Raw genomic sequence first — 25,017 nt, forward strand, 5'->3', positions numbered from 1 at the left:
ATTGTGTAGGGTGTAGTTTAGTATGTCAGAGTGGGGATGGTAGGTTTGATTTGATTGGGTAATTGAGTTGTGGGAGTCGTTGTGGGCGTGGTGTGTGATTATAAGTATAATTGATATGGGGTGGGTGGGAATGGGGTAGGGTAGGGGAGTGAAGTGAGCTGAGCAAACAGAGCGGGTGTACACTGTCTAAGAGAAGCAGGTAAGAAAAACCAATCAGGAAGAGTGCTTAAAGACATTGGAGAGGGACAGCTGTAGTTAAAAAACACTACATAGATTTTAAGCTCAGGGAGTGTGAAATGACTGCTTTTGTCACTTTCAAGCTGCTTGCAGATTTGTATTCTAGACCTAGTAGTATAAGGTGTATTATCAGGACACAGGACAGCATGCATATGACATTCCAGGAAAAACTACATAAAATTAAATTAAATTAAATTAAAGTAGGAACATGTCAAGAAAGTGTAATAATGGATACCAAGGGAAATAATTAGGGAACAGTATTTTAAGGAAAGTATGACACATACTTAAGATTTATTGCCAAGGGTTGTGGTGGGAGACAAGAAAGTAGGAGCCAAGACTACATGGGATACATAAAACTACACATTGAGACATCATTTCTTAATTACCATGCAGTTGGTAGATAGGGTATCTTGTAAGAAATAAGCAAGGTCCCTGTCTATCATAGCTAGTATGCTTGTAACCTTCCTACCCTATATGCTGTATGGAGAGTGCCTAAGCAACAATGCTGCTAGCATGTAGGGACTCTGCCTACTATGTAACTGATACACAATATGCCTGCTAGACATGCAGATAATATACTGGGTCCCTAACTATTATGCACATAGTATGTAAGTTTTATGAATTTTATGCACATATAGGATGACATTTATATCATGCAGGTACTGATTCTATGGAAGGCGACTGAAAATAGTTTCATCAAAAAGTATGTCAAGTGTAAAAACAGTGATTAATGTTGTGGACACAAGTCCCCCATGTACGCAGCTTTGCTCTTGCACCTCCAGACTTAATATAATAAACACTGAGGATGATGCACCAAGGGGAAAGGACAGACCATGCCTGTGGGAATATTTTTTGTTGAAATGTTTTTGGCAAGAGTTACTCTACTAGTACTTAGCCTGCATGCAGCTTTTTAAGGTACTGCACGTGGTGCACTTACACAAAGAAGACAGTCCCAAATATTATGAGTCATCAAAATCCTGTTTTACATAGTTGTGAAGGCATTTCCAGTCAAGTACAACAGTTGCCAGCTTGCACTTTCATATTTATATTTCAACAGAGTGGTTTCTCAAATTATTGTGGCACAAATGCAGCCAGCACAGTACTTGATTGTAATCATATGGTCCTAGAGCCAATCTCCAAGCAGAAACAAACATAATTAGATTTAAGAACAAGACATGTTCAATGAATGAGTGAACAGGTTCCATTGTATTTCTGATTAGCTTCTCGGGTAAGGTATGGCCCATTCCAGCAAGTGCTAAAATTAAGCAGAAAGCATCTCCACAAACCTGAACAGAAATTTAACAAAGACATTTGAAGGAGGGAGAGTTGTGTGCTGGCATGGGCTTTAGTGAAAGAATTACAAATCCTGCACTGTTAGAGGTATTTACATCCTGTAGTGTTGAATTGAAAAGAAAAGTGAGATATGTAAACAGTCCAAATGTATTTGCACTTTTTTCTGGCAGCAAAGCATCTATCCTCCATAATTCTTTCTGCCGCATAGGTGAGCTTTTTTTCAACCTTATTCATATTACAGGTTTGCTCATTACAGTAAAGATAAATTAATTTTGCCAAAAAATAAATATTTTCTACAATACATGCAGGGAGTACAGATAAAAGTCTGACCACAACCTAGAAGCAATCCACTTACGACTTCTAACTAGGAACAACTAAAGAATACCAATACTAACATCATAGTTCATTTATGACATTTAAAACTATAACTTGGTAATGAATAACATATTGTGGACTTGTGTTTAGTGTAGTCAGTGTTCACTTCTAACAATGCAACTCTTAGCTGTTTAGTTAATAAAAAGGTCACTAAACAGTATAGAAATGCTGTACAGAAAAGGTGAATCTACTCTCTTTGTAATATACCTATTAATTCTCCTGTTTGTTTAGCTTCTGCCAATATAATTCTTTGCCTTTTTTAATTAATTAAAAGAAATTAATTAATTAAGTAATTAATTAAATCATTCATTCATTCATTCATTCATTTTCAGTGCCAGCTTTTTACTATTCAGGATCCCGGGAAGTTGGAGCCTATGTTGACTAGCAATAGGCATAAGGCAGGAAACAATCCTGGATGAGATGCCAATCTATTGCAAGACATATGCATACTCATATTCACACTGAGAATACTCCTAAGGGCAATGTGAGTATTAAATCCTCAACTCTTTTTATTGCACAGTTCTCTCATAAGAAATCAGTAATCACTTTTGGCAGACTGAAATGCTCAGTAACACAATGCTTAAAAAGCTACAAACATATTACATGATTAGTTAGCTGATGAATCACAAAATTAGTCAGCCAATCAATGTTTTAAACCTCTGCTTTTTAAAAATATTTAAAAAATTTCTATATCAGTCAGCCCTGGAGCATTGCAAGTATCCAATAAAACCTACCAAACGTATTCTCTCCAGTCAAGCAGTTCTTCAATTATGTCTTTACCATACATGGCTATTACAGCTTCCAAAACTGCAAACGTGAACTTACTCCCCTCATATAAACTGATGCACTTATACAATGCATTAGTATAATAGAGCTAATAAAATAATAATGCTAATTTATTCTGTTTGATAACATTCTGGAAGCGTTCAATATAGATTGCTGCACATTTAATCACAAAGCACCATAAACAACAGTTTCGGATTTACAAGAAAATACTCCTGGAATTTTATAGCACTTTTACATCATATCTACATTTTCTACTTCTGTTAAAAGAAAAGTGCAGCCACCAAACTGTTTAATTCCACCATTTACTTTTGGGCTTTTACTGCTTTTATTGTCTAGCAACTCATTTAACTTCCTACTTCATCTGAATATAAATTCAGTGAGTGAGCTATTATATTTTCTAACTCAGGGAAGGCTTTCAAAATATTCCAGTTATCTACCATAATTCTTTTATTTTTATCACTATCCAGTTAATTAATTTACTTTATAGCACAAATTGTATTAATGTCTTTGTCCCTCCTAATACTTGTTATATATATATATATATATATATATATATATATATATATATAAGGGGTTGTAGCTCTCCTGGCTGGTCTCAAGTTTTTGGCCCCTCTGAGATACTGCTTTAGAAGAGGATGAGAGAAGGGGGGGGGGTCTGTGTTATAATGAGCTGAAATGGCTGAGGCATGGATTTTTATGGAAGAAAAAGACAGGCTCTTGTGAAGTATCTCAGTTAAGTATTACAAAATCTGAGGTAAATTGGGCACTGATGTGCTCATCCCTTGAGAGTGATTCCAGGCACAGAATCTTTTCCATTTGTCGGCATAACATTTTCTAGTACTAGGTCTTCTTGCCTCCAAAATGACATCCATGACAGGTTTGCTGAGGGATGCTAAGGGGGAATTTAAATGATTAGCCAATTTGCAAGATTCAATGTTTGGAGCTGAGGGTGCAGAATTTGGTTCTCCTGCTGAGACAGTAAGGAAGGTGTCTGAAGCAGGTGCCATGGAGAAATGTGTGACACACTGCTCAGGAGTGGGTACCAGTGTTGGCAAGGCCAGTCCGGAGCAATCAAAATAATTTTTGGTTTGTCCTGTTTGACTTTTAGTGGAACTTTTGAGAGCAAAGGCAGAGGGGAAAGGCATAGACTGATAGGTTTTTCCAGCTGAAGGACACAGCATCCACTTTCCAGGCTTTTATGTAATGAGTTATTGTGCAAAATTTGTCCAACTGGTAGTTCTGTCGTGAGGCAAAAAGATCTATGTCTGGGCTCCCCCATTTGCGTGTCAACATGTTGAAAATCTGTGGTTCCAGTTTCCATTTGTGAGGGTCCATGAGATTTCTGCTTAGTTCGTCTGCCAGAACATTCTGCTTTCCTGGCAGGAATTGAGCTTTCAGTTGTACTTGGTAGCTCAAGGCCGTGTTCCACAATGCCATGGCTAGTCTGCAGAGGGGGTAGGAATGTGTACCCCCTGCTTGTTTATGTACCACATAACAGTGGTGTTGTCCATCTTTATCAGTAATTGTGCTGGATGAAGGTGGTCCTTGAAGGCTGTCAGTGCATTCTGTACAGCTAGTATTTCTTTTTGATTGATATGAAGGTGCATTTGTTTTGGGCTCCATTTGCCCTGAATGCACTTTCCTGCCAGATGAGCCCCCCCATGCATAGTCTGATGCATCTGTAGTTAGGGTTTGGGTGGCAGGGGGTGGTGTGAATGGCAGTCCCTTGTTTTAGTGGCAGGCCTCTGCCCATCATAGGAACTCTAGGCGCAGGCAAGGTATGATAGGAATCATTGTTTCTAGGCTGTGACAATGTTGACTCCATAAACTTTTTAAGTACCACTGAAGTTTCCTCATATGTAGTCTTGCATATGGAATTAGAAGAATGCAGGAGGCCATGAACCCCAAGGCTTCCAGTATTTGCCTTGCAGATAGCAGGGTTTTTGTGGCCACCTGTTTGAATGGATTTGCTTTTCTGGCATAAGGAAAGCCATCTGGGCAGTTGTATTCAAGCTTGCACCCAGGAATGTAATCTTTTGAGAGGGTACCAGTTGAGATTTCTTTTCGTTTATGGTGTACCCTAGACAGGTTAGAACTCTTTTTACAAACACCAGATGTTTTAGAAGAATGACCTGGTTTCTGCCTGAATTAGACAATCATCCAGGTATGGATATATTTGAATATTTCTTTGCCTGCAAAATGCAATTACTGGAGCCAGACACTTTGTGAATACCCTGGGTGCAGTAGACAAGCCAAAGGGCAGTGCAAAGAACTGATAATGCATGCAGCCTGCTTTGAAGCATAGGAATCTTCTGCAAGATTCCCTGACTGGGATATGCAGGTAAGCCTCTTTTAAGTCAAGAGTTGCCAACCAGGCATCCTTGTCTAGCATAGGAAGTAACTGATGAAGAGTCAGCATCTTGAATTTTGGAATGTCCAGGAAGGTGTTTAGAGTAGACAGGTCCAGAATTGGATGCCATGATTTGTCTTTTCTGGGTACCAGGAAAAGTCTGGAATAGAAACCTTGTCCCTTTTCCTCTTCTGGTACTAGTTGAATAGCCCCCATGTTTAGGAGGGAAAGTACTTGTTTCTGAGCCTCTGCCCACTGATTTGGGGGCAGGTCTGGCCACCCGTTTGGAGTTGGCAGCGTGTGGAAATGAAATCTGTATCCCTGGGACACTATATTTAAAACCCATTTGTCCTGGGTTATAAGTTGCCAGTTTCTTGAATGAAGAGCCAGTTTCCCCCCCAAAGGGGCGGCTAAGAGATAAGTGCTTGTTAATTTCAAAGGGAAGTCATTGAGACTGTTTACCATAGGGTGGTGCCTTGTTGTTTCCAGATTTGGAAGTGGAAGCACCCCATTGCTTAGTTCTGAAAGTCCCTTGGGACTGAAACCTGGTGCTTTTGGAATGTCTGGGTTTGACCGTAGTGGCTCTGGAGGGAGCTGGAAATGGCCAATTCTTAGTAGGCCAATGCCTACTAAATCTAGGAGGTTGCACTTGTAAGAAATCTTTTACAGTTTGCATAGATTTAGCTTTACCTTCCATATATTTTAGAACTTCTTCAGTCTTATTGCCAAATAGGCAGTCCTGTTGTAAAGGAGCATCCAAAAGTTTTGCTTTAACATGATCAGGCAGAGATTGCTCCTTAAGCCAAGCATGCCTTCTAAGTACAGACCCAGTAACAGCAGCCCTACAAGAGGCCTCTAAAGAATCAAAACCACATTGCAAAGTATGTTTGCCAACTTGTTCAGCTGAATGCAATAAATCCTGCAAATCTTTATTCTCCACACAGTCAGAAATCAACATAATTTTCTGTTTAAGCAGTCCCATGATATGCTGTTGATATTTTAGCATATGGAATTGACAGTTTAAAGCCCTGATTGCTAAGGTTGCAGAAGTATAAACCTTTTTACCCCATCTATCCAGTGCCCTGGAGTCTCTATCAGAAGAGGTAGGATTTTTTGCAGTAGAGGCCTTAATACCCTTGGGCCCCTGAGAAATGGTTTCAGGGTCCACAACAGGATTTTAGAAAAGACATTTGTGGGACTCAGGAACCCTGTAGTACCTGTCTGGTTTGCTAGGGGTTGGAGGTAAGGAATCAGGGGCCATACTGGATTCCGAAAACACATCATCAACAATATCTAGTACAGGAGGTATAGCCAAAGGCCTATGCTGAGGAAGAAGAAGGAAATCCCTAAACCTCTTTTTGGATTCAGAGAAATCCTGACTTTCCCAGTGGAAATGCTTCATTAAGGTATGTAAAGTTTCCCCAAAAGAGAAATCCTCAGGCGGAGAAGCAGAGAGAATGGAATCCTCTGCATCAGAGTCCTCATAAGTAGGTATGGACAAAGCCAGATCATTAGAAGAGTCAGAAGAAACAGAGTCCTGTTCAGAAGATTCAAAGCCACATTCAACCCTAGGCCTCTTGGGTGAGGGGGGTTGACTACCCCTGATTAGAGTAATTAAATCTTCAGCCATTTTGATCATTTGTTTTTTAGGCATAGGAGCCTGAACATGTGGCCTGGGCGACATTTTTTTTAGACATAGATCGAGATTTAGGTCTTAGCACTGAAGTTGGAGTCAGTTTAATATGAAAGTCTGTAGGCCTGAATACACCCTCAGAAGCTGGTGCCTGCTCAGCGGCTCTGGACCCATCCAAGGTAGAGACATCTGTGGGTTCCATATGTGAAGTATCTCGTGGCATACTGGACTCCGAATGGGTCTCAGTAGAGACCTGCGAATCAGAAGTAGCGGGTAACAGGGGCTGCGAAAGCACCTCACTGAGTACTGGCAAACTGGTGACTGGCTTCGGAGAAGCGTCGCCGGCAGTTTTGGACCTCAATGGCCTGTCTCTGTCTTTTTCTTTGCATTTTTCAGTATTCCGGTAGTCGGATGGCTAACCGACATCATTTCTGGATAATTAAACCGAGAACCGAAATATTTTGAAGCAAAAATGTACAGATGACGGACAGTGCGCTGATTAAATAAAGCACAAAACCGACAGCAAGGTACATCGTGGCCAGGGCCTAGGTAAGGAATACAGTACAAATGAAAATCCTTATGAGGTATTTGCTACCCACAAGTAATACAACTATTAACTTTTTCTGACATTGGTAAGGAGCAAGAAAAAGTTTCCCCAACGGGGTACTTAGCTTTTAGTTGAAGACTTCGGTTCTGAAATTCGAAAACGAAAATTTCAGGAGTCGGCCAAACGGCACTTGCGAACTGCTTCTGCTTCTGGCACTGCGCGACAAGAAAGACTGATGTAATGGTGTCAGCTGCATGTTTTATACCCCTGACGACCTGATGTCATGGAAGAAGGGACAGCAACTGACGCAGGACCCAAGACTTTGTTAATCAGGCCGACTGAGGGCAACCTGCCAGCAGATTACCCAAATGTAATGACTGCAGCAGTGAAACGCGATGAACATCAGTGGAGAAGAGGTAAATTCCATTTTCGATATTTTGAGTTTTAGATATTTTGATTTTCAGTCCACCCACCTATACAGGTACACTCATATATGCACATATGTAGCAAGGCTGTTCATCGGGTGAAGGCTCCCACACTGAAATATAGGCGTTTAGCTCTCATGCAAAAATTCTTTAAAACAATAACAGTGTATAGTATTGAAATTAACTCTTTGTCAGAATCACACATTAATTTTTATAGTGTTGAGACTCATTATATTGGGTATTGCACTTTGCTAGGGAGCCCATAATGACCCCTCTTCCCATTCCACCCTCATATAGTTTAGCGTTACCCATGCTGATCCAGATATTGGTGTGGATATAACAGGAAATAAAGAGGAGGTCTACAACCAAACCCTGTTACTGGTTTCTGTCATGCCCCTTTCAACATGGTTATATGTCTGGATGCATGCAAGGCAGTACATATGCCCTTCAGGACATGAGCCACTCCTCTATTAGGTAACTCTGCTATCCACACCATAACTAAGAAACTGAGACTTTGCTCCCATCTGGTTACAGAGACTGTGATGATGGTCTTCTCTTTAACAGGCAAGACTTGCAGAATCTGAGATGCACTATTAATTCACTGCACCCATACTGATCAGTAGTATAGTAGAAAGTAAGGAAATGAGTTAGACTTCCCTGCCGAGAGATGCACCATGTGATAAGCAGAATGAAAAGGGATCGGTAGTCTGCCAAGTAAAAAGTAGACTGCAAATTATAGGGCATCTGATAATACACTGATGCTCTTTTGAAAATTTTAAACCACTTCAGATTCTAAATTCTAGTTTCTGTGGTTATAACAGCCCCTCGGTACTTACAACCTTATAATTCTGTTACCTATTACTTACGCTGTCTTCACAGAGTGTTTATAGGTCAATGCTGCTTACTAGCAGTCCAAACATCAGAAAATCTCTTACCAAAGCCAGCATCTACCAAGATGTATATGGGATGATTAAAAGACATATTGCACAGTCCCTTAAAGCAGTTGGTTACTATTTTTACTAAACAAAACTTGCACAATCTTGATGGATGAGCAGATCAAAGCATCAGAATGAGTAATTTTCCAAGCTAAGACAAGCAACGGGATTTCGGCGTATTTCAATAATCAGTCTTTAACCAGGATGAGATATTATTTTTTTAGTTAGATCCACAGTGGTCAGTGAAATTAATGCATTTTATTATGATACAACTGGATCTCACCAATTGCACACTTTAAAAATCTATGTTAATAAATAAACAGTGTCAAAAACACTATATAGTAGTTCTGAAGATAGAAATGAATAATGCATACACGTGTTGCAATTAATTCAGTAGAAGCTTAAAGACACCTCTACTCAGTGTAATTTGTACTAAAAAATACAACAAAAAGGGACCCCTAGACACACACACACACACACACACACACACACACACACACACACACACACACACACACACACAAAAACACTGTCAGCACAACATTAGAGTTAGTCCCTTTACCCCAGCCCCAGTTTGGACATTGAGACAATAGTGAATTCCATAAGAGTGGCATCTGATATAAAAAAGAACATATAACAGACTACTTCAGCCATTACCTATGAATCCCTATCAAGACCTTGTTAATTAAGTAAAGGGAACAAGCTGAATGCCAGGACACTGACATTTCAGACAGTCACAGGTCATATAGGGCAAGATCTTGAAATGGCTGAAGTTAAACAGACTGGTCCTCATCCATTCAAGACAGACAGGCTTTCTTCCAGGGAATTACTGCGTAATTGTTTTCCTGAGGAAAGGATACCTTAAACCATTCCCTTGAATGACATCTCCAAGACGAAACATATAGGCTGCAAACAACATTGGGCCAAATACATGACCCTGTGGTGCCTACACTGTACATGGAGGTTCAAAGAATTCTATACCCTCTTTTCAGGGCTCACTATGGGTTTATGAAATGTAAGTCCACAATGTATGACTTTTGTTTTATGGGGGATAACCTCCCATTCCAGTTTTGTCTATCAGTATTCAAGGTAGAAAAGGAGATATTAGCTTTCCATGTATAACAAAAATGTCACACCTTTAAAATCATCATCAACCCTCCTTTTCCCTAATTTTTCTACATAAGGTTAGGGTGTTGTGCAACTAATGCCACCTCTCTTGATTCAGTATCACTCTCTTACCTTCTTCAAGGGTCATGACTGTTGCAGGTTTTCTCTCACCTAATCCTTCTATCCCTTTGTTGGATATCTTCATTTTCTCTTGCCTTCTTCCTGCCTCTTCTAAATTCTCTTCACCAAAACATCTTCTGCTTTCCTGCACAAGTATCTGAACCACCATAATCTGTTCTCATTGACTTTTTGTGCAAATGGAGCTACTTTGGCTTCTGTTCTCATAACTTCTTTATCTGTAAAACAGTGTGCTATCTTACTTCATTTCCATCACTTCTAGCTTTCTCAGCTGCTCTGTCATCAATGCCAAGGTTTCTATACCACATGCTAGTACTGATTTCATCACTGTTTTGTACATCTTACTTTTAAGCTTCTCTGTCATTCTTCTGTCACACACTACCCTGACACTCTGTGCCAGCTGGTTACAGCCCCCCTCCCATTCTAGTTTTGACCCCATCTATCAGGCGTTCCTTCTCCACAAACTCTCCTCCCTCCCAGTTGAAGCTCTTATCATGTCCTATTATTCTCTTTTCTACCTTAATTTTCAGCTTCTTCTACCCACAGCTCTCAACCAAAAAGGGACAAATCCTAAGAGAATCAGGGACAAATCCAGAAAAAATCAGGGACACTTTACATATATTAGTATTATTAACTTGAGACATTAACAAAATAACAGAAAATGAGTGAATATGCATTTTTCTAGCGTAAAACTAGTATCTAGCTTTAATTATTGTCATTATTTATTATATGTAATTCATCACCTTTTCTCCAAATTCACCACTTTTAGGTGGGATTAAGAGAGACAGTGCTAAAATTTCAGTCAAAATCAGGGATATCCCTAAATATTAGGGACAGTTATGATGTATGCACCTACCTATCTCTCACACACCTTACACACACACACACACACACACACACACACACACACACACACACACACACACACACACACACACACACACGCATACACACACACTCACCTCTTTTGTTCATCTTCTTCTGGCTGTTGATCTCTAATTCAATTCCTGGAAAGACAAGACAACAACAGTCGCACAAAGACACAAGACAAACAAAAGAACAAAAAAAACCAAACACAAAAGTCGTGTACATCTGTGTGGTTTCTAAGGTAGAAGAATGCCCTTAAAAAAAAAAAAATTTAATTAAAAAGTAAGTTTCTCAGCCAGCAGCCCCCTTTCCAGCCAGCGGGGGATCTCTCACAGCTGAGTCTTTCATGGACCAGCAGGAAATTTCTGCAGGACTGGATCAGTCTGCGGACTGGTGGTTGAAAAACACTAATCTATACTGCTCATTTCCCATCTTACTTGTTTTCTATTATTCTGTGTATTCATTTATTTACATTTCCAGCACTTTCATGCAGTGAAACAGTAGTTTGAGACGTCTATATTGCTCAAATCATGTGTTTAAAATGCAGCATGAAAATGCTCTCAAATAACTAGCATGGTTTGAAGGAATAGCATACAATAAAAAAGAATCACTTAATTGTCCAAGAACCAAGCAAGATAATGTTAAAAATAAGTAAGAAACTGTCCATGAGTGTATGTCGAAGAAAGTACAGTTGTGTAAGTAAACTTACCATAAAGAGAGATGCTTGAATGATCACTGTTGCAGTAGCCTTAGTTATTTGAGTTATGTCCTGCCAAGGATATAACAGCCAGACAGGTTCCAAATCTTCAGGGCACCATCCATGCACCAAACTGTCAGGCAGCTCAAGATGAGCTGACTAAAATATTATTTTGAGTATCAAGCCCTTCAGAGCTTTCCTAATAATCGAGAGAGGAAAGATGAGACCTGAAAGAACAATGCTAGGAAGAATAAAAAAAAATAAATAATCACACCCTGGCATAAACAACACACCAAAAAATAAGGGTGATGGAGGGAGGGAGAGGCTACTGCAGCAGTGATCATTCAACGTTGTACTGTTATGGTAAGTTTACTTACACAACTGTACAATGTTCGTCATACTAATCACTGCTGTAGTAGCCTTCACTATATGGGTTGATTACCCTAACTTATTACATTTGGAAGGTGGAATGAGAAGATTATAGGAGCCTCTGGAGAATGGTCTTAACAAAGCCTGATCTAGACCTAGAGAAGGAATCAAGCTTACAGTGTGTTGTAAAAGTATACAGACAGAACAACATTGTAGCTTCTAGAATACCTCTAGAATCCAATCCTTTTCAAAAAGCATTGATGAAGCCAAGGCCCCTGGAAATGTGGGCCTTGACTCTGCCTGGAAAAAAAATGATAGTGGTGAGTATAACAAAAGATAATAGTTTTAGACAACCATTTGGAAATAGTCTATACTGACATAGGTTATCTATTCTTCTTATCTTCACAAAAAAGAACAACAGGTCTAAAGATGTGAAAGATTTGTCAGTGGACATCCAAAGTATGGAGTATCCTTTCCCTCTCATTTTTAAGATCAGTAAAGGAAACCGGGGAGAAACGGAAAGTTTGACTTAAAGTAAACCTGGATACCATTTCAGGCATAAAAGACATATCAGTTAAAAGTACCCCGTCTCTGTGGAAAATGAGATAGGTTTAACTCACCATAAGAGCTGTAACTCAGATAATCTTCTTCCAGAGGTCAGACCAATCAGTAAAACTGTTTTTCATGGTAAGAATCTGAAGTCAGCCAGATTAGCTGGTGCAGATGGAGCAAAATTAAGATCCCAAAAAGGAGTCACTGATTTTCTTGGAGGCCTCTTAAATAAAGCCCCTTTCAAAAACTTTTTCCCATAAGAAAGCCTTGAAAGAGGAGGATCCATGGGCAAACATGCTGAAATGGCCAATAAATGAACCTTGACAGAACAGTAAAAAATGTCATAGGAAAGTAACTCGCACAAATATTGTAAAACCAGAGAACAACTAGCCCTGAATGGGTGATGGTTGTGCTGTTAAAAAGTAAGTTTCTCAGCCAGCAGCCGCCTTCCCAGTCAACTAGAAAACCATTTCCATTTGCTAATGTATGATTTTCTAGTAGCATCTATTTAGTAGGCTTTGGTGCCTCCATTAGTACCTGCTGCACATCCTCAATAAACAAGTGCCTAAAAGAAAATTAAGACCCTATAATCCAGGCAGTCAGCTGAACTTGATTGAGGGTGGGATGTATCAAAGACCCTTGATCTTGTGTAAGTGGATGGGAGATAGGAAATTCACCCCGGGGATCACTTCTGTGGCTCTGCTTGACAGGGGCACAGGAAAATAATTTTCTTGGGTGGCGAAAGCCAGAGTACCTTTTTGGCTAGGCTTATAAAGGCCCTAGGGCCAATAGCCTAGTACCTACCTATGAACCTACGAGTAGATCCATTTTGTGAGGAAGCTTGTGGTAATTCTCACAGGCCACTCCAAAAAGAAGGGAGAACCACTGCTGCCTGGGCCAAAAAGAGAGTCACCAGAATGATCTTGGGAGATTCCTTCTGGATCTTCAGAAGTACCCTGGATCTTAGTGGAAAAGGGGGGAAACATACAGGAACATTCCTGTCAAAGGAAAAGAAAAGGCATCTGTCTTCCAGGCCTTCTTGCATAAAGTTCACTACCCTAATTTCTGTGTAAACGGCTGTTTTTCTTACCCTATCTTTTTGTCTCTTCTCCCCACCATCCCTAGGTCTACCTCAACTTTCCTACACTAGAATTTGAGAGTCTAACTACCTGGTGAAAGGACCCCTGCAAACTTTTAAAACCATCTAAGCTTTACAGAATTTATCTTGCCGTTCTGATGAAGAACCCTGCTATCAAGGAGGCAAGAAAGTAAGCGCTAACCTAACCCAATGATAAAAACTGTAGTTGCCATGTAACCTGTGCATTCTATCAAGTGCACTACCTTGCCAGAATACCCCAGCAGCCATACCACCACTCTATCCCTTAATAGTTATACTTTTCCTATCCTTGCACTATCTCCTATAACTGACTATAAAGCCTTTCCTTCCTTTTACCCACGTCCCTGTTCTCCAGTCCTTGGCTGTAAATATAGTTTTGCCCACTAGGTGGCACTCTACACTAGGCCAGCTCCTACTTCGCCTATCTGCTCTCCCTAGAATTGAACTGAAACTGAAATAGTGATCTAGTTCCTAAATTTACAAGGAAGTCTAAGGAAACTGTTACTGCTCAGTCTTAGAGCCCCTTCCAGCCCACTTTTTCCCACTCATTTACTTTACTGCACACATGCCTTCTGGTATCCAGTACTATCACTACCAACTGTCTCTTACCCATACTACTTACCTGTATCAACTGAAAGTTACACTGTGGTCAGCTACCCACAGATTGGTTTTGCTGATAACTCTTCACTTACTTGTCTCTACCTGCTCCGGTCGCCCTTCGGGCTCACTCCACTCCCCTACCCTGCCCCCAATTACCACCTGCCCCCACTACTTCTAGACTTATACTTCCCTAACCACTCCCACCTCCTTTCCTCTCCAATCACACTTTACCCCTCCCCTTTTTGTCCTCACTTCCTATCCAACCACACTTACCCATCCCCTCTTTTTTTTAAATCCAAAACCTATCCACCTGTGCTAATTTAACTCACACAACCTCTCCCTCCTTCCTGTTTGTATTTCCAAATCTACTTCCCTTCTTCTCCTGCTTAATCCTCCTTAGCACTATGCCTACTCTACTTAACTCTTCCTATTTTAAACATATACTCCTTTTCTCTGTCTTTCCTCTCCTAGTGTTGCCCTACCTCCTAACCTTATATGAACATCTTAGTCTAAAATATCCACACTCCCTCAATCAACACATGAGCTCACCTACCCAACTTTCAAACCTTTCTCTAACATAATCTCTGCTCCATCCTACCTTCATGCAAAGTATCACAGAAAGTTCCACATCTCCTACTACAATCAGGTTAACAAAAAAATCCTTACAGTTCTTCACCAAACCCTCAGACCTAATAAAAACACTTCTAATCTCCCTTCTAGCAGGTGACATTCATCCAAACCCTGGTCCTAACAATTATGCTATTCAAAAACCCTCAAGCTCCCCTCCTTCTAGCCTTGACTTAACCTCTAAACCCCCTAACTCTCTCTACATAGCTCACCTTAACATCCGCAGCATTAATAATAAAATTGCTCACCTCCATGCACTACTAGACATACATGCTTTCGACATCCTTTGCCTATCATAAACCTGGCTCAAACCTACTACCCTAGACAATGAAATTACTCCCCCTGGCTACAATTTCCTCAGACTAGACTGTATAGCTAAAAAGGGTGGAGGGATAGCTATTCTCTACAAAACAGGCATGCAAATTACTATCAAACATGAACAACCCCCCTCTATAAGTAATGCCGAAATCCTTATCTCCAAGCTGTAACTTAATACACACAAAGCCATCAATATAATCTGCACCTATCTCCCCCCTGGAAATAATATTAGTTCCTTAGAAGAGATCCTTAGCTGGCTTTCGACTCAATTCCCACAAGAAACCATAGTGCTAGGTGATGTCAATATAGACTGGAAAACCTGTAACTCTGCAGACCCTCCCACCCTCCTAAATCTTCTCGGATTTTCACAAACCGTTCAAACCCCAACCAGAACTAACAAAACTAACAACAAAGAAAGCATATTGGACTGGATTCTAATAAATACTCACTCCCAAACTTATACAGTAGGGACACTACCCGATGATTTAAGCGACCACACCCTCACTTATCTAATCAGACATAAAACTACCTCCCCTAACCAAACCAAATACAAAATGGTCAGATCAAATAAAAACTTTAACCCTGAAAGCTTCCTTACAGAACTAAATGCATGCAACTGGTCTCCTCTTAAACAACTGCCACTGGATGAAGCTGTATCGTACTTCAATTCCAGGTTCATTTCTATCCTAAACTCTCACGCTCCCTTAAGATCTATTTAATTTAAATCAAACCTGCCCCTTGGCTCTCAAAAGATACAAGGGATAAAATTCTCCCTGATAAACTCTGGACCAAATTTCCTATCACAAAAGATCCCTCTGACCAACATAACTTTAGACAAATAAGAAACTCCACTAAAAAAGCTGCACTACTGGATAAAAGAAACCATTACTGCCATTTACAACAAACCAACCAACATAATCCGCAAAAGTTCTGGGCAGGCATAAACTCTCTCCTAAAGCCTGGCCACAATGACACCCCACACCCCCTAGGCACTTCCAAAAACAACCCAAAACAAACTGCTGATGCCTTCAATACCTTCTTCACTGAAACTGTCCAGTCTCTAGCTAACCAACTAGCCTCTAATATCTCCTCTCAGTCCCCCTCTACTAACACTTCCATACCCACCTTTCAACTGAAACCTGTACCCACTTCACTTATTCGTTCTCTTCTCCACAAACTTAAAATCTCCTCGACTTCTGCTGACCTTTTACCAGCTCAGTTTCTAAAAATTGCAGCCAATCCATTAGCCTATCCCATTTCCATTCTGATTAACAGAACCATTGTTGAAGGCTGCATTCCTTCACTTTGGAAAATTTCACATATCATTCCCCTGCATAAAGGAGGGACCTCTACAGAACTCTCAAACTACCGTCCCATAGCCTTACTCTCCCCCTTAGCTAAAATCATGGAGAAATGCATCCAAAAACAACTTCTTAAACACCTATTAAACTACAACCTACTAGCTGACTGTCAACATGGCTTCAGGCCTTACCACAGCACCACCTCAGCCCTTCTTTCCTTTACTGACTGTATCAACAAAAAACAGAACAATAACATACTAACCTCTGGTCTCTTTTTTGACCTATCCAAAGCTTTTGATATGGTCAACCACCAGATACTATTAAACTTACTTAAAACTTTTGCTCTTGACTTTGGTGCAATAAAATGGTTCAAATCATATCTTCTTAACAGACAACAGGCAGTGTGCTGGGAAAACAGCTTATCCAACCTACTACCTATTACCCTTGGAGTCCCCCAAGGATCAGTACTGGGCCCCCTTCTGTTCTCAATCTTCATCAATGATCTGCATACCAGTCTGTCCTCTGCTACCTGTATACAATATGCTGATGATTCTACTTTGATTTGTTCTGCCACATCCCCCTCTGAATTGCACTCTATCACCCAACAGACTTTCCACAATGTTGAAAAATGGTTCTTAAACAGATGCCTAATCTTAAACCCCAAGAAAACCAAACTATTACTTTTCCCCCCCACCCGAAAATCTTCTCCACTCAATTTCTCTGTCTGCTCTAATAATGGCACCTACATATCTCCTGACCCCTCCACCAAGCTCCTCGGAGTAGAGATAGACAACAACCTATGCTTTGACTCTCACATTAACAGCACAATAAAACTAGTCAAGAGAAAACTTGGCTCCTTGTTTAAAATTAAACCATTTTTTACACCACTTGCCAGAACCTCCATAGCACATACCCATTTGATTTCTACCCTACTGTACGCCTCCCCCATCTATACATATCTGTCCAAAACTAACCTCTCCAAACTATCTGTTGCCTACAACAGTATTGTCAGATTTGCCTCTGGCTCTACCTTCAGAACTCACCACTGCCTAAACTTAAAACAACTGAGATGGCTAGAACTGCATAATCTCCTGTTATTTCACCAACTCTCTTTAGCCCATAAAATCCTCTACAAACCTACCAGCACCCCTATACTCACGACTCTCATTAGCCCTTATTGTAATCTCAAAAGTCTGCGTTCCTCTAACAAACTTCTAATATCTACCTGTAAATCCAACAACTTAGCAGGCGATTCCTTGTTCTCCAACACAATTGGAAAAGCCTGGAACTCCCTTCCTTCCAACCTCACTGCTCTCCCCACTCTTCCCAGTTTCAAATCCCAACTTAAAACTCACCTCCTAATTCACTGGCTCTGCCCCTGCTCTAACCCTGACTAGCTTGCATTCTGCTCCTAGAACTCTCACTTATCTTGCTTCAAATCTTTTCAAAAACTTAATACTAAATTCAAATTCGATTTTTCCCCATGATGTTCTTATGTCTGTAAAAATGTTTTTTTCTTCTCTGAACTATATGTGTAACTTTTTTTACTGTTAAATGCTTTTAATGAATAATGCTCAAATGTACCTCACTTGGAGCTTTTCTCCCCGGGCCTCTGCTGAAAATGGACATGAATCCAGTTGGACCAGCCCGGTCAACAAATGTAAAATAAAAATAAAAAATAAAAAGTTCTAGAGCATAATCTTGCCAGCTGATTATTGAGAGGAGCCAAATAGGCCTACTAGAGGAACTCCCTACAGATAGATCAAATCTTGGAAGGTCTCCTGATCAAATTTGCATACCTGAGGGTCTGCCCTGTCCTGATCAACTTGCCTACCACACAATATTACTCTGACAGAATGAAGGATGCCTTTAGAATCCATGAAGTTATATCCCAAACTAAAAGCTAGTCTCCAAAGGGAGTAAAACCTGGTTTCCCCTGCTTGTAGATGCACCACATGACTGATATTGTCTGAAACAACCTGAAGAAGTCCTGGGGATGAAAGATGATTTAAAGAATTGAGTGCCTTGATCAGGGCAAGCATCTCTTATATTTATGTGTTTGCATCTGTCCTAGGTGTCTTACATGCTTTGCATTATTAGCCCTCCTGAAACTGCTCCCCAAGCAAAGTCTGTGGCATCTGAGATGACTGACCACTTTGGAACAGGAAGGGATAAAGGGTGACTTGAATTTAGGGGCATTTGCCGAGTCCACCAAGTAATTTTTCAACTGACAAACCCTAGGAGTGTGATTTGAAAAGAAAATGGATGGTGATGCTCGGACAAAAGAGACTTCAGATACCATTGTATTTTTCTCCTGTGGAGTTATTGTCACAGTTATCATGAGAAATACAGATGCATTAGACACAAAATCCTGTGGTATTCCTTCACAGTGACTGAAGTCTGAGTGGAAAACCTTAGCAATAAAGCTAGATATAACTATATTTCCTGTGGAAGAAAAGCTCTTTGAACTGTGGTGTCCAACTGACACTCCAAGGGACACAGTCCTTTGTGAAAAAGGCAAGCAATCTTTTTGAATGATTTCTTAGAATCTCAGCTTGTGAAAGAGATCTCCTCCCAAGTGAGAGATTTACGACACTTTGAAAAAAAAGTCTGCAAAGATAATCAAGTTATCTAAATATGGAAAAAAATGGATATCCTGTAGCCTGCAACAAACTATAACTGGAGCTAGACACTTTGTGAACACTCTTGGTGCAGTGGATAGGCCAAAGGGTAAAGCAGAGTACTGATAAAGTGATCCAGACACACAGACTTTAAGAAATACGTAAAGTTTGGATGAAAAGGAATGGGATGGTAAGCATCTTTTAAATGTAATGTTACCAGGAAACTTGAATGAGGAAGAAGAGGTAATGGGTTGTGAAGTGACATCATTTAGAAGTGAGGCACTATCACAAATGGGGGCCTAAGAAGAAAGATCCAGAACTGGTTTACAAGCATTTTCTTTCTTTTGCACTAAAAATATCCTTGAACAAAAGCATTTCCCAACTTGGGAAGAAGGAATTGACTCTATCATTCCCTGGAACAGCAGGTAATGAAGGACAAGTAGAAATAAGAGTCTGGTCTGGAGAATGAGGAATAAGCCCTTGACAAGGAGGAATATCCTCTCACTGTCATCTCTAACCTTGATGAATGATCTTGTGAATCTATTTGTCTGAAACTATCTATTGACAAACAGAAAATTTGAGATTCAGGCTTTTTGGCAGGAATAAGGGACTGCCAGGATGGGAGGAGGGAACAAAGTCCCTTAAATAGTCAAACTGACAAGATGGAATGTTGTTGGATTTGGGGGGGGGGGGTTCCTGAATTCTTTTTGGAACACCCTTGCCATTATGCCAAAATTGTATAGGCAGTTAAGAGAATCCTTTAGAAAAAAATGAGCAGAAAAATCTTAACAGATTCCCTGATTTAACGTACCCCTTTCATCACACTTTTTGATCACCTCAGTAGCAAAGGAATCAAAAAGTGAACCTCTATTAAAAAGAGAAAATAACATTTCATTATTCGCATCATCTTAGGATGTTCTGAAAATGCAGTCATGCAAACATCCTGAAAACAGTACCAGAGGCCATCTGGACACAGCCAAAAATAATGGGGTACAAAGGCCCAAAAATAGTGATAGATTTTAAATATTGCACTTATAAACTTAGGAAATTGCTAAAATAAAAGGTTTTTGTGTCACCATGCACTTTTGAAGGATATGAAGTCTGAAACACAAATGTCTGTCATTATTTAAAGAAATCATTCCTCACTGATTTGCCAGAAAACCACAAATATTATGAGGACCAGACCAAACATACAAGGTAGAAATCTGAACATTCTGCAAAAATCTGGTGTGGTCATATGCACACTGAAAACAGACAGCAGTGACAAGTATAATAGAAGAAACTAAATAATTTAAAACAGATTTTTCCTCAAAAAGAAGAAACTGCAGACCAAATATTCTTTATACGTTCACAGTTAATCAGAATAAACATTAACACATGAGCCTGGCAGTTGAGAATTCTGAATCTCAAAGTTGCAGAAGCATACGCTATTTTCCTGTATCAATTAAGAATCTTCCCATTCTTATTAGAAAGAGTAGGTTATGAGTTAACGAATTGTTTAGCAGCAGTAGAATTAACTAAAGCTACAGAGTCAAGAGTGTATAAAAACTCAGGAAGACAGGAACTTTATATATTGTATATTGTATCTGCCTTTTTAGGGGCAGCAGCAGGCAGAAACACACACACATCCTCCAAAGCTGAGAGAATGAAGAAATTGGTGAAGGTTCAGGAAGTTCCCTCTGTAACAGCTCATAAAATGTTCTGAGGGACTAAAAAACCTCAGTGTTCTCCCACTGAAAACACTGACACATTCTGGAAAAAAAGACTCAAAGAGAGTGGAATCCCAATGGAATCCCATAGGGAGAATCAGAAAATGAACTGTCCTGTTGAGTCTGACTCAGAAAACTGCGAAGAAAATCTGCATCTTTTCATCTTCCTGTCCAGATTCAAAATCTTGAATCTCTTCAGAAAAATAGCATCTTTCTTTTACCAGAAAGCAATAACTAAGAAGGACCAAAACCCTTAATAAAACCATGAGCCAGACCCAGTAAACTATTCCTGTCAAAGGAAATTTGTGGAGTAGTAGATATATGTTTAGTATTCTGTTTCTTTTTGACAGAAAAATTGTGTCAACAGTGTTATAACTGGCAGCAGGAGTTTCCCCAGGGATGGACACAACATTCTGACAAAACATGGAAGCCTTCCCTGTTCCCTTTCCCAAGACCAATAAGAGTGGCTCTCCCTTGCCAGTCTAGGGGACCCCAACAGCCACAGAGAATGTGGCTAACCCTAGTCCATAGTGTCCGTAGGTGCTACACCAGAGGGATCTGGGGTAAAAGATGAGTGCTCTGAGGTACAACAAATGGCTACAGCAAAGTTACCCACCTGTAGCTAAGACAAATTACTAGTCGTCTGTGGTGGCAAAGGTTATTTGCTTAACTTTTTTTTACTTTTTGTGGCTGTAAAAATTACAGACATTGAGACCGACAATGTATTCCATGGTCAAGCCAAAAATGGTGTCTCTTTCCAGGGGAAAGCAAGCAGCAAAACCCAGTAAAAATTTAAAGTCTTTAAATGTCACTTTTTCTGAAAAGGCACTTTAAAACATTTTGCCAGCCCCAAAAAGTGACATAAACACAATTTCTCTACAGAGAAAATTTTTCTTTTTTTAATATTTTAAACAACTTTTAAACTGACAGAAAAAAAGAGTGGTCCTTTTTAAAAGTACAATACAGTCTTGTGACAGTCCAGTAAAACAAACTCCTAGGGTTAAAATAACTTTCCTGAAGATGAAATTATTAATAAACAAAAATAATTGAATGATAGTTTTTTCCCAAAGGGAACTTATCTGCCTAGCAAAGGAACAGCACAAGCCAACCACTGATCCTCAAAGGCCTCAGAGGAGCGTATTCTTTAGCAGCAATAATGCTCTGAAAGGACTGGCATCCAAACTTGTCTTTAATTCAGCTTGAGCTGCCCTCAGACTTGTCTTTTAGTCAGTTCAGCATGAGCTACCTGACAATTTGAGCATGTGAAAGGTGCCCTGAAGCTTTGGAAAGTGAGCAGCTATTATATCCTTGGCAGGATATAACTCATATACCTTTGGCAGCTGCAGCAGTGATCAGTATGCTGAACATCACTGGCTTCCCAAATAAAACAAAATAACTTAAAATTAAAGAAATAGCCCTTAATTTCTGATGCTCCCATTCATCCATCCATTCCTCTCAACTTCTTAACCTAAGAATTCTGGACAAAATCCAGATAATATCAGGGGCACAAAGCATCAAAATCACAGATACATTTTAAATATTGCTATAATTCACTTAAAAGTTAACAGAAGAGCGAATTTTGCATCAACATGCACTTTCTGAACAATATGAAACCCTTATGCCTGACATTACCAAATGTAATCCTCAGTGATTCACCAGAAAATAAAAAAATTATGATGGACAGGACATAAATATGAGGCAAAATCAGAGACTGTTGAGAAGTTTGCATCCATGTATGCTGTAATGATGATGAAAGATTATATCACTATAAACTATCTCTTGCATAGTGTTAGTAACTGAAGTAATGAAAAATCATGCTTGTGACCATTTGCAAAGCACAGTACAGACTGACATGAGGCAAACAAAGAAATTTTTATCTGTTTTTGGTCTTTGGCCCAGCGTGGTGAAAGATTCCCATTATGGAGTTTAAATTGAAGCTAGTTTTACAAAAATAAAGTTTTTGAATATATTGTAGAGTACTGTAATATCACCAAGGCCAGAGATGTAGCCAGAAATTTATATTTTGTATCCAAACCTAATGTCATTTCTTCCACTACCCACCTATCATTTTAAAATTGTATTCAGCCCTATACAGGATGGAGACATTTTATGTTCAACAGGTACCATTTATATCCATAAAAAAATATTTTAGAGGTGATTTCTTTTCACACAAACAGCCTTTGTATAACTCTATACTGGAAATATTCATTTACACAGTTATAAACATCCTCTACTTTTTGAGTGTTGAATTTTCCAAGAGATGCTCAGAAAAATGTACATATAGGCATACAGTGAGTGTACCTAGCTACAATCTTGACCAGGGCAAAGAAGTCTAATAAGTTCCTATACCACTAAAACAGAGAAGTGTATATTTTACTGAGTCTTGGTTTATAAGTACATTAAACAAAATGAGTCACTAGGGATATTTAACCCCCTGATTTACATCAAACAAATTACACAAGGGTTAGAAACATGTTGTCAGACACTTATCATCAGAATTTAAACTGTAAAACCTGAAACAAAAGCGAAAGAATAAAAAAGGCCAGTTTACACGTCGGCCGAAGCAGAATGTAACGATTACAAATAGATAGTATAACCAAATACCATACAGTTTGTTAAAAAGTAAGACATACTAAGAGTATATTTCACTCACCTGTAAAAAGCAGCAGCAGCAGCATGCGTACTGCAGGCTCCATCTCTGCCAAGAACAGTTAGAGCCAGGACAGTTACAGCGGGTTCAAATTAACTTGTCCGTACTTGGCAGAATGTGATCCAGGAGTCTTTACCTATGTAATCCAGAGAGGACAGGAAGTTCTTAGCCAGGGTGCTTGACTTAGCAGGAGATAAGAAACTGGAAATGTAGCAGAAGCAGCTGAAGGACAAGGAGTCAATAAAGTGCGTGAAAGACCACTTTAGTAGTGCAAACTTAAAAGCATTTAAGCCCAAGGAAACAACGAAGTTTTGTGATAATAAATTAAATATTTAGAATTTTGCAGTCAAGTGAAAACACTAAAGAAAGGGGTGGGATTCAGGCACTATAACGCATTTCAGAGTTCGTAGTTGGTTGTAAGAAAATTGGGAATAGTCGAATAACTAAAGGTGGATATGAGCAGCAATATATAATATATAAATACAAGTGTAACGATTTGACACCAACGAGAATGTTTCAGTCAGTCAGTCTTGCTTCCACAGTAAATGAGGTACTTCAAAAAGCACCAAAGTTTCTGCGCTTTGGACACTTTAGCTTCCGTCCTGGACGTCACCTAAGTTCGCCTTTAACGGTTTTATATGGACTCACAAATTCTACTAAACCAGTTAAGCTTTCCTCGTTACAATTTGTCTGAGAAAAGGCCCTTTTCATGTTGCCACTGGCAGGATGAACCTGCGACTTCACGTGCCCCTCACAGAAATATTGAGCAATGCTTTCTGCGACTTGACAAAATGTTTAGCTAATCTGTGAACGGCCGCTTTGAGGTATGGACAGCCGAAACATTCCTCTCAGCAGTAGCCAATCCAGAGTACCGTACCTATGTGGAATGTATTTGTAGGTCAGTCCCTTCTAAACTTCGCACTTCATCCTACAGTCTTTCCACTGCAACGGTCTATTCATTATGCCGAAAAGGCGGGGCGCGTTAATGTAGCACTTGCCGCAGCAAAGGTTTCCAAAATGTAAAAATAGAAGACGAGTTTACTGAGTTTATTATTATTTTGAACCAACCCTGATCTTTTAGTGTGCAGCGGTTTGTAACGGGTAATTTAGAAGAGTCTGTGTTATAATTATGACTGGATGTATCACTAAAATTTCTGGAAGCTGCCCCTAGTTCCCGGTGTAGCGCTCAACTTCTTAGCTCAAGAATCAGGAACAAAGCCAAGAATAATGAGGGACAAAGGTCCAAACTCACGGATAATTGCTAAAATTACTCGAATGTACTTAAAAGTTGATAAAAAATAGTTTTGTATTAAGACAGGCTGGCTGAATATTAAGAAGCATGAAACCAATATCTGGTGGTGTTATCGACTGACTGCACCAGAAAATCAAAGCCTTTACCTCGCAACTGCCCCTGATTTTGGCTAAAACTTTAGCGCTGTCCCTTTTAATCCCTCTTAAAACCGGTATCGTTTGGGGAATTGGTGGTGAGTTACACTTAATAAATAATGACAATAATTATAGACGTGTTTTAGTTCAAAAAGCTATATTCATTCGCATTCGCTTTTTCTATTAATGTTTCGGGTTAACGGAACAAATATTTTAAAAAGTGTCCCTGATTGTCTCTGTTTTTTTTTTTTTTTTTTTGGATTTGTCCCTGATTCTGTTAAGATTTGTCCTTCTATTTAGTTAAGAGCTATGATCTCTGAGGGACATGGCGCAAATATGAGACAAAACCAGCGGCGTTATGTAAATTATACATAGCT

The 25,017-nt window shown here is 39.6% G+C and overlaps 1 protein-coding gene across 1 annotated transcript in view; it reads right to left on the minus strand.

Annotated features, from left to right (window-relative positions):
* Positions 1-24,158, minus strand: part of PLA2G10 (phospholipase A2 group X) — a 392,252-nt gene extending 368,094 nt beyond the window's left edge. The window contains exon 1 of the mRNA XM_044089415.1: positions 23,258-24,158. Coding sequence (XP_043945350.1) covers positions 23,258-23,300 — 43 coding nt within the window. The 5' untranslated portion in view covers positions 23,301-24,158. The remainder of the gene's footprint in view (positions 1-23,257) is intronic.
* Positions 24,159-25,017: the final 859 nt, after the last annotated feature.

This window comes from Protopterus annectens, chromosome 12.part0, assembly GCF_019279795.1.
Source record: "Protopterus annectens isolate FY-2018-M chromosome 12.part0, PAN1.0, whole genome shotgun sequence".
Lineage (NCBI taxonomy): Eukaryota > Metazoa > Chordata > Ceratodontiformes > Protopteridae > Protopterus > Protopterus annectens.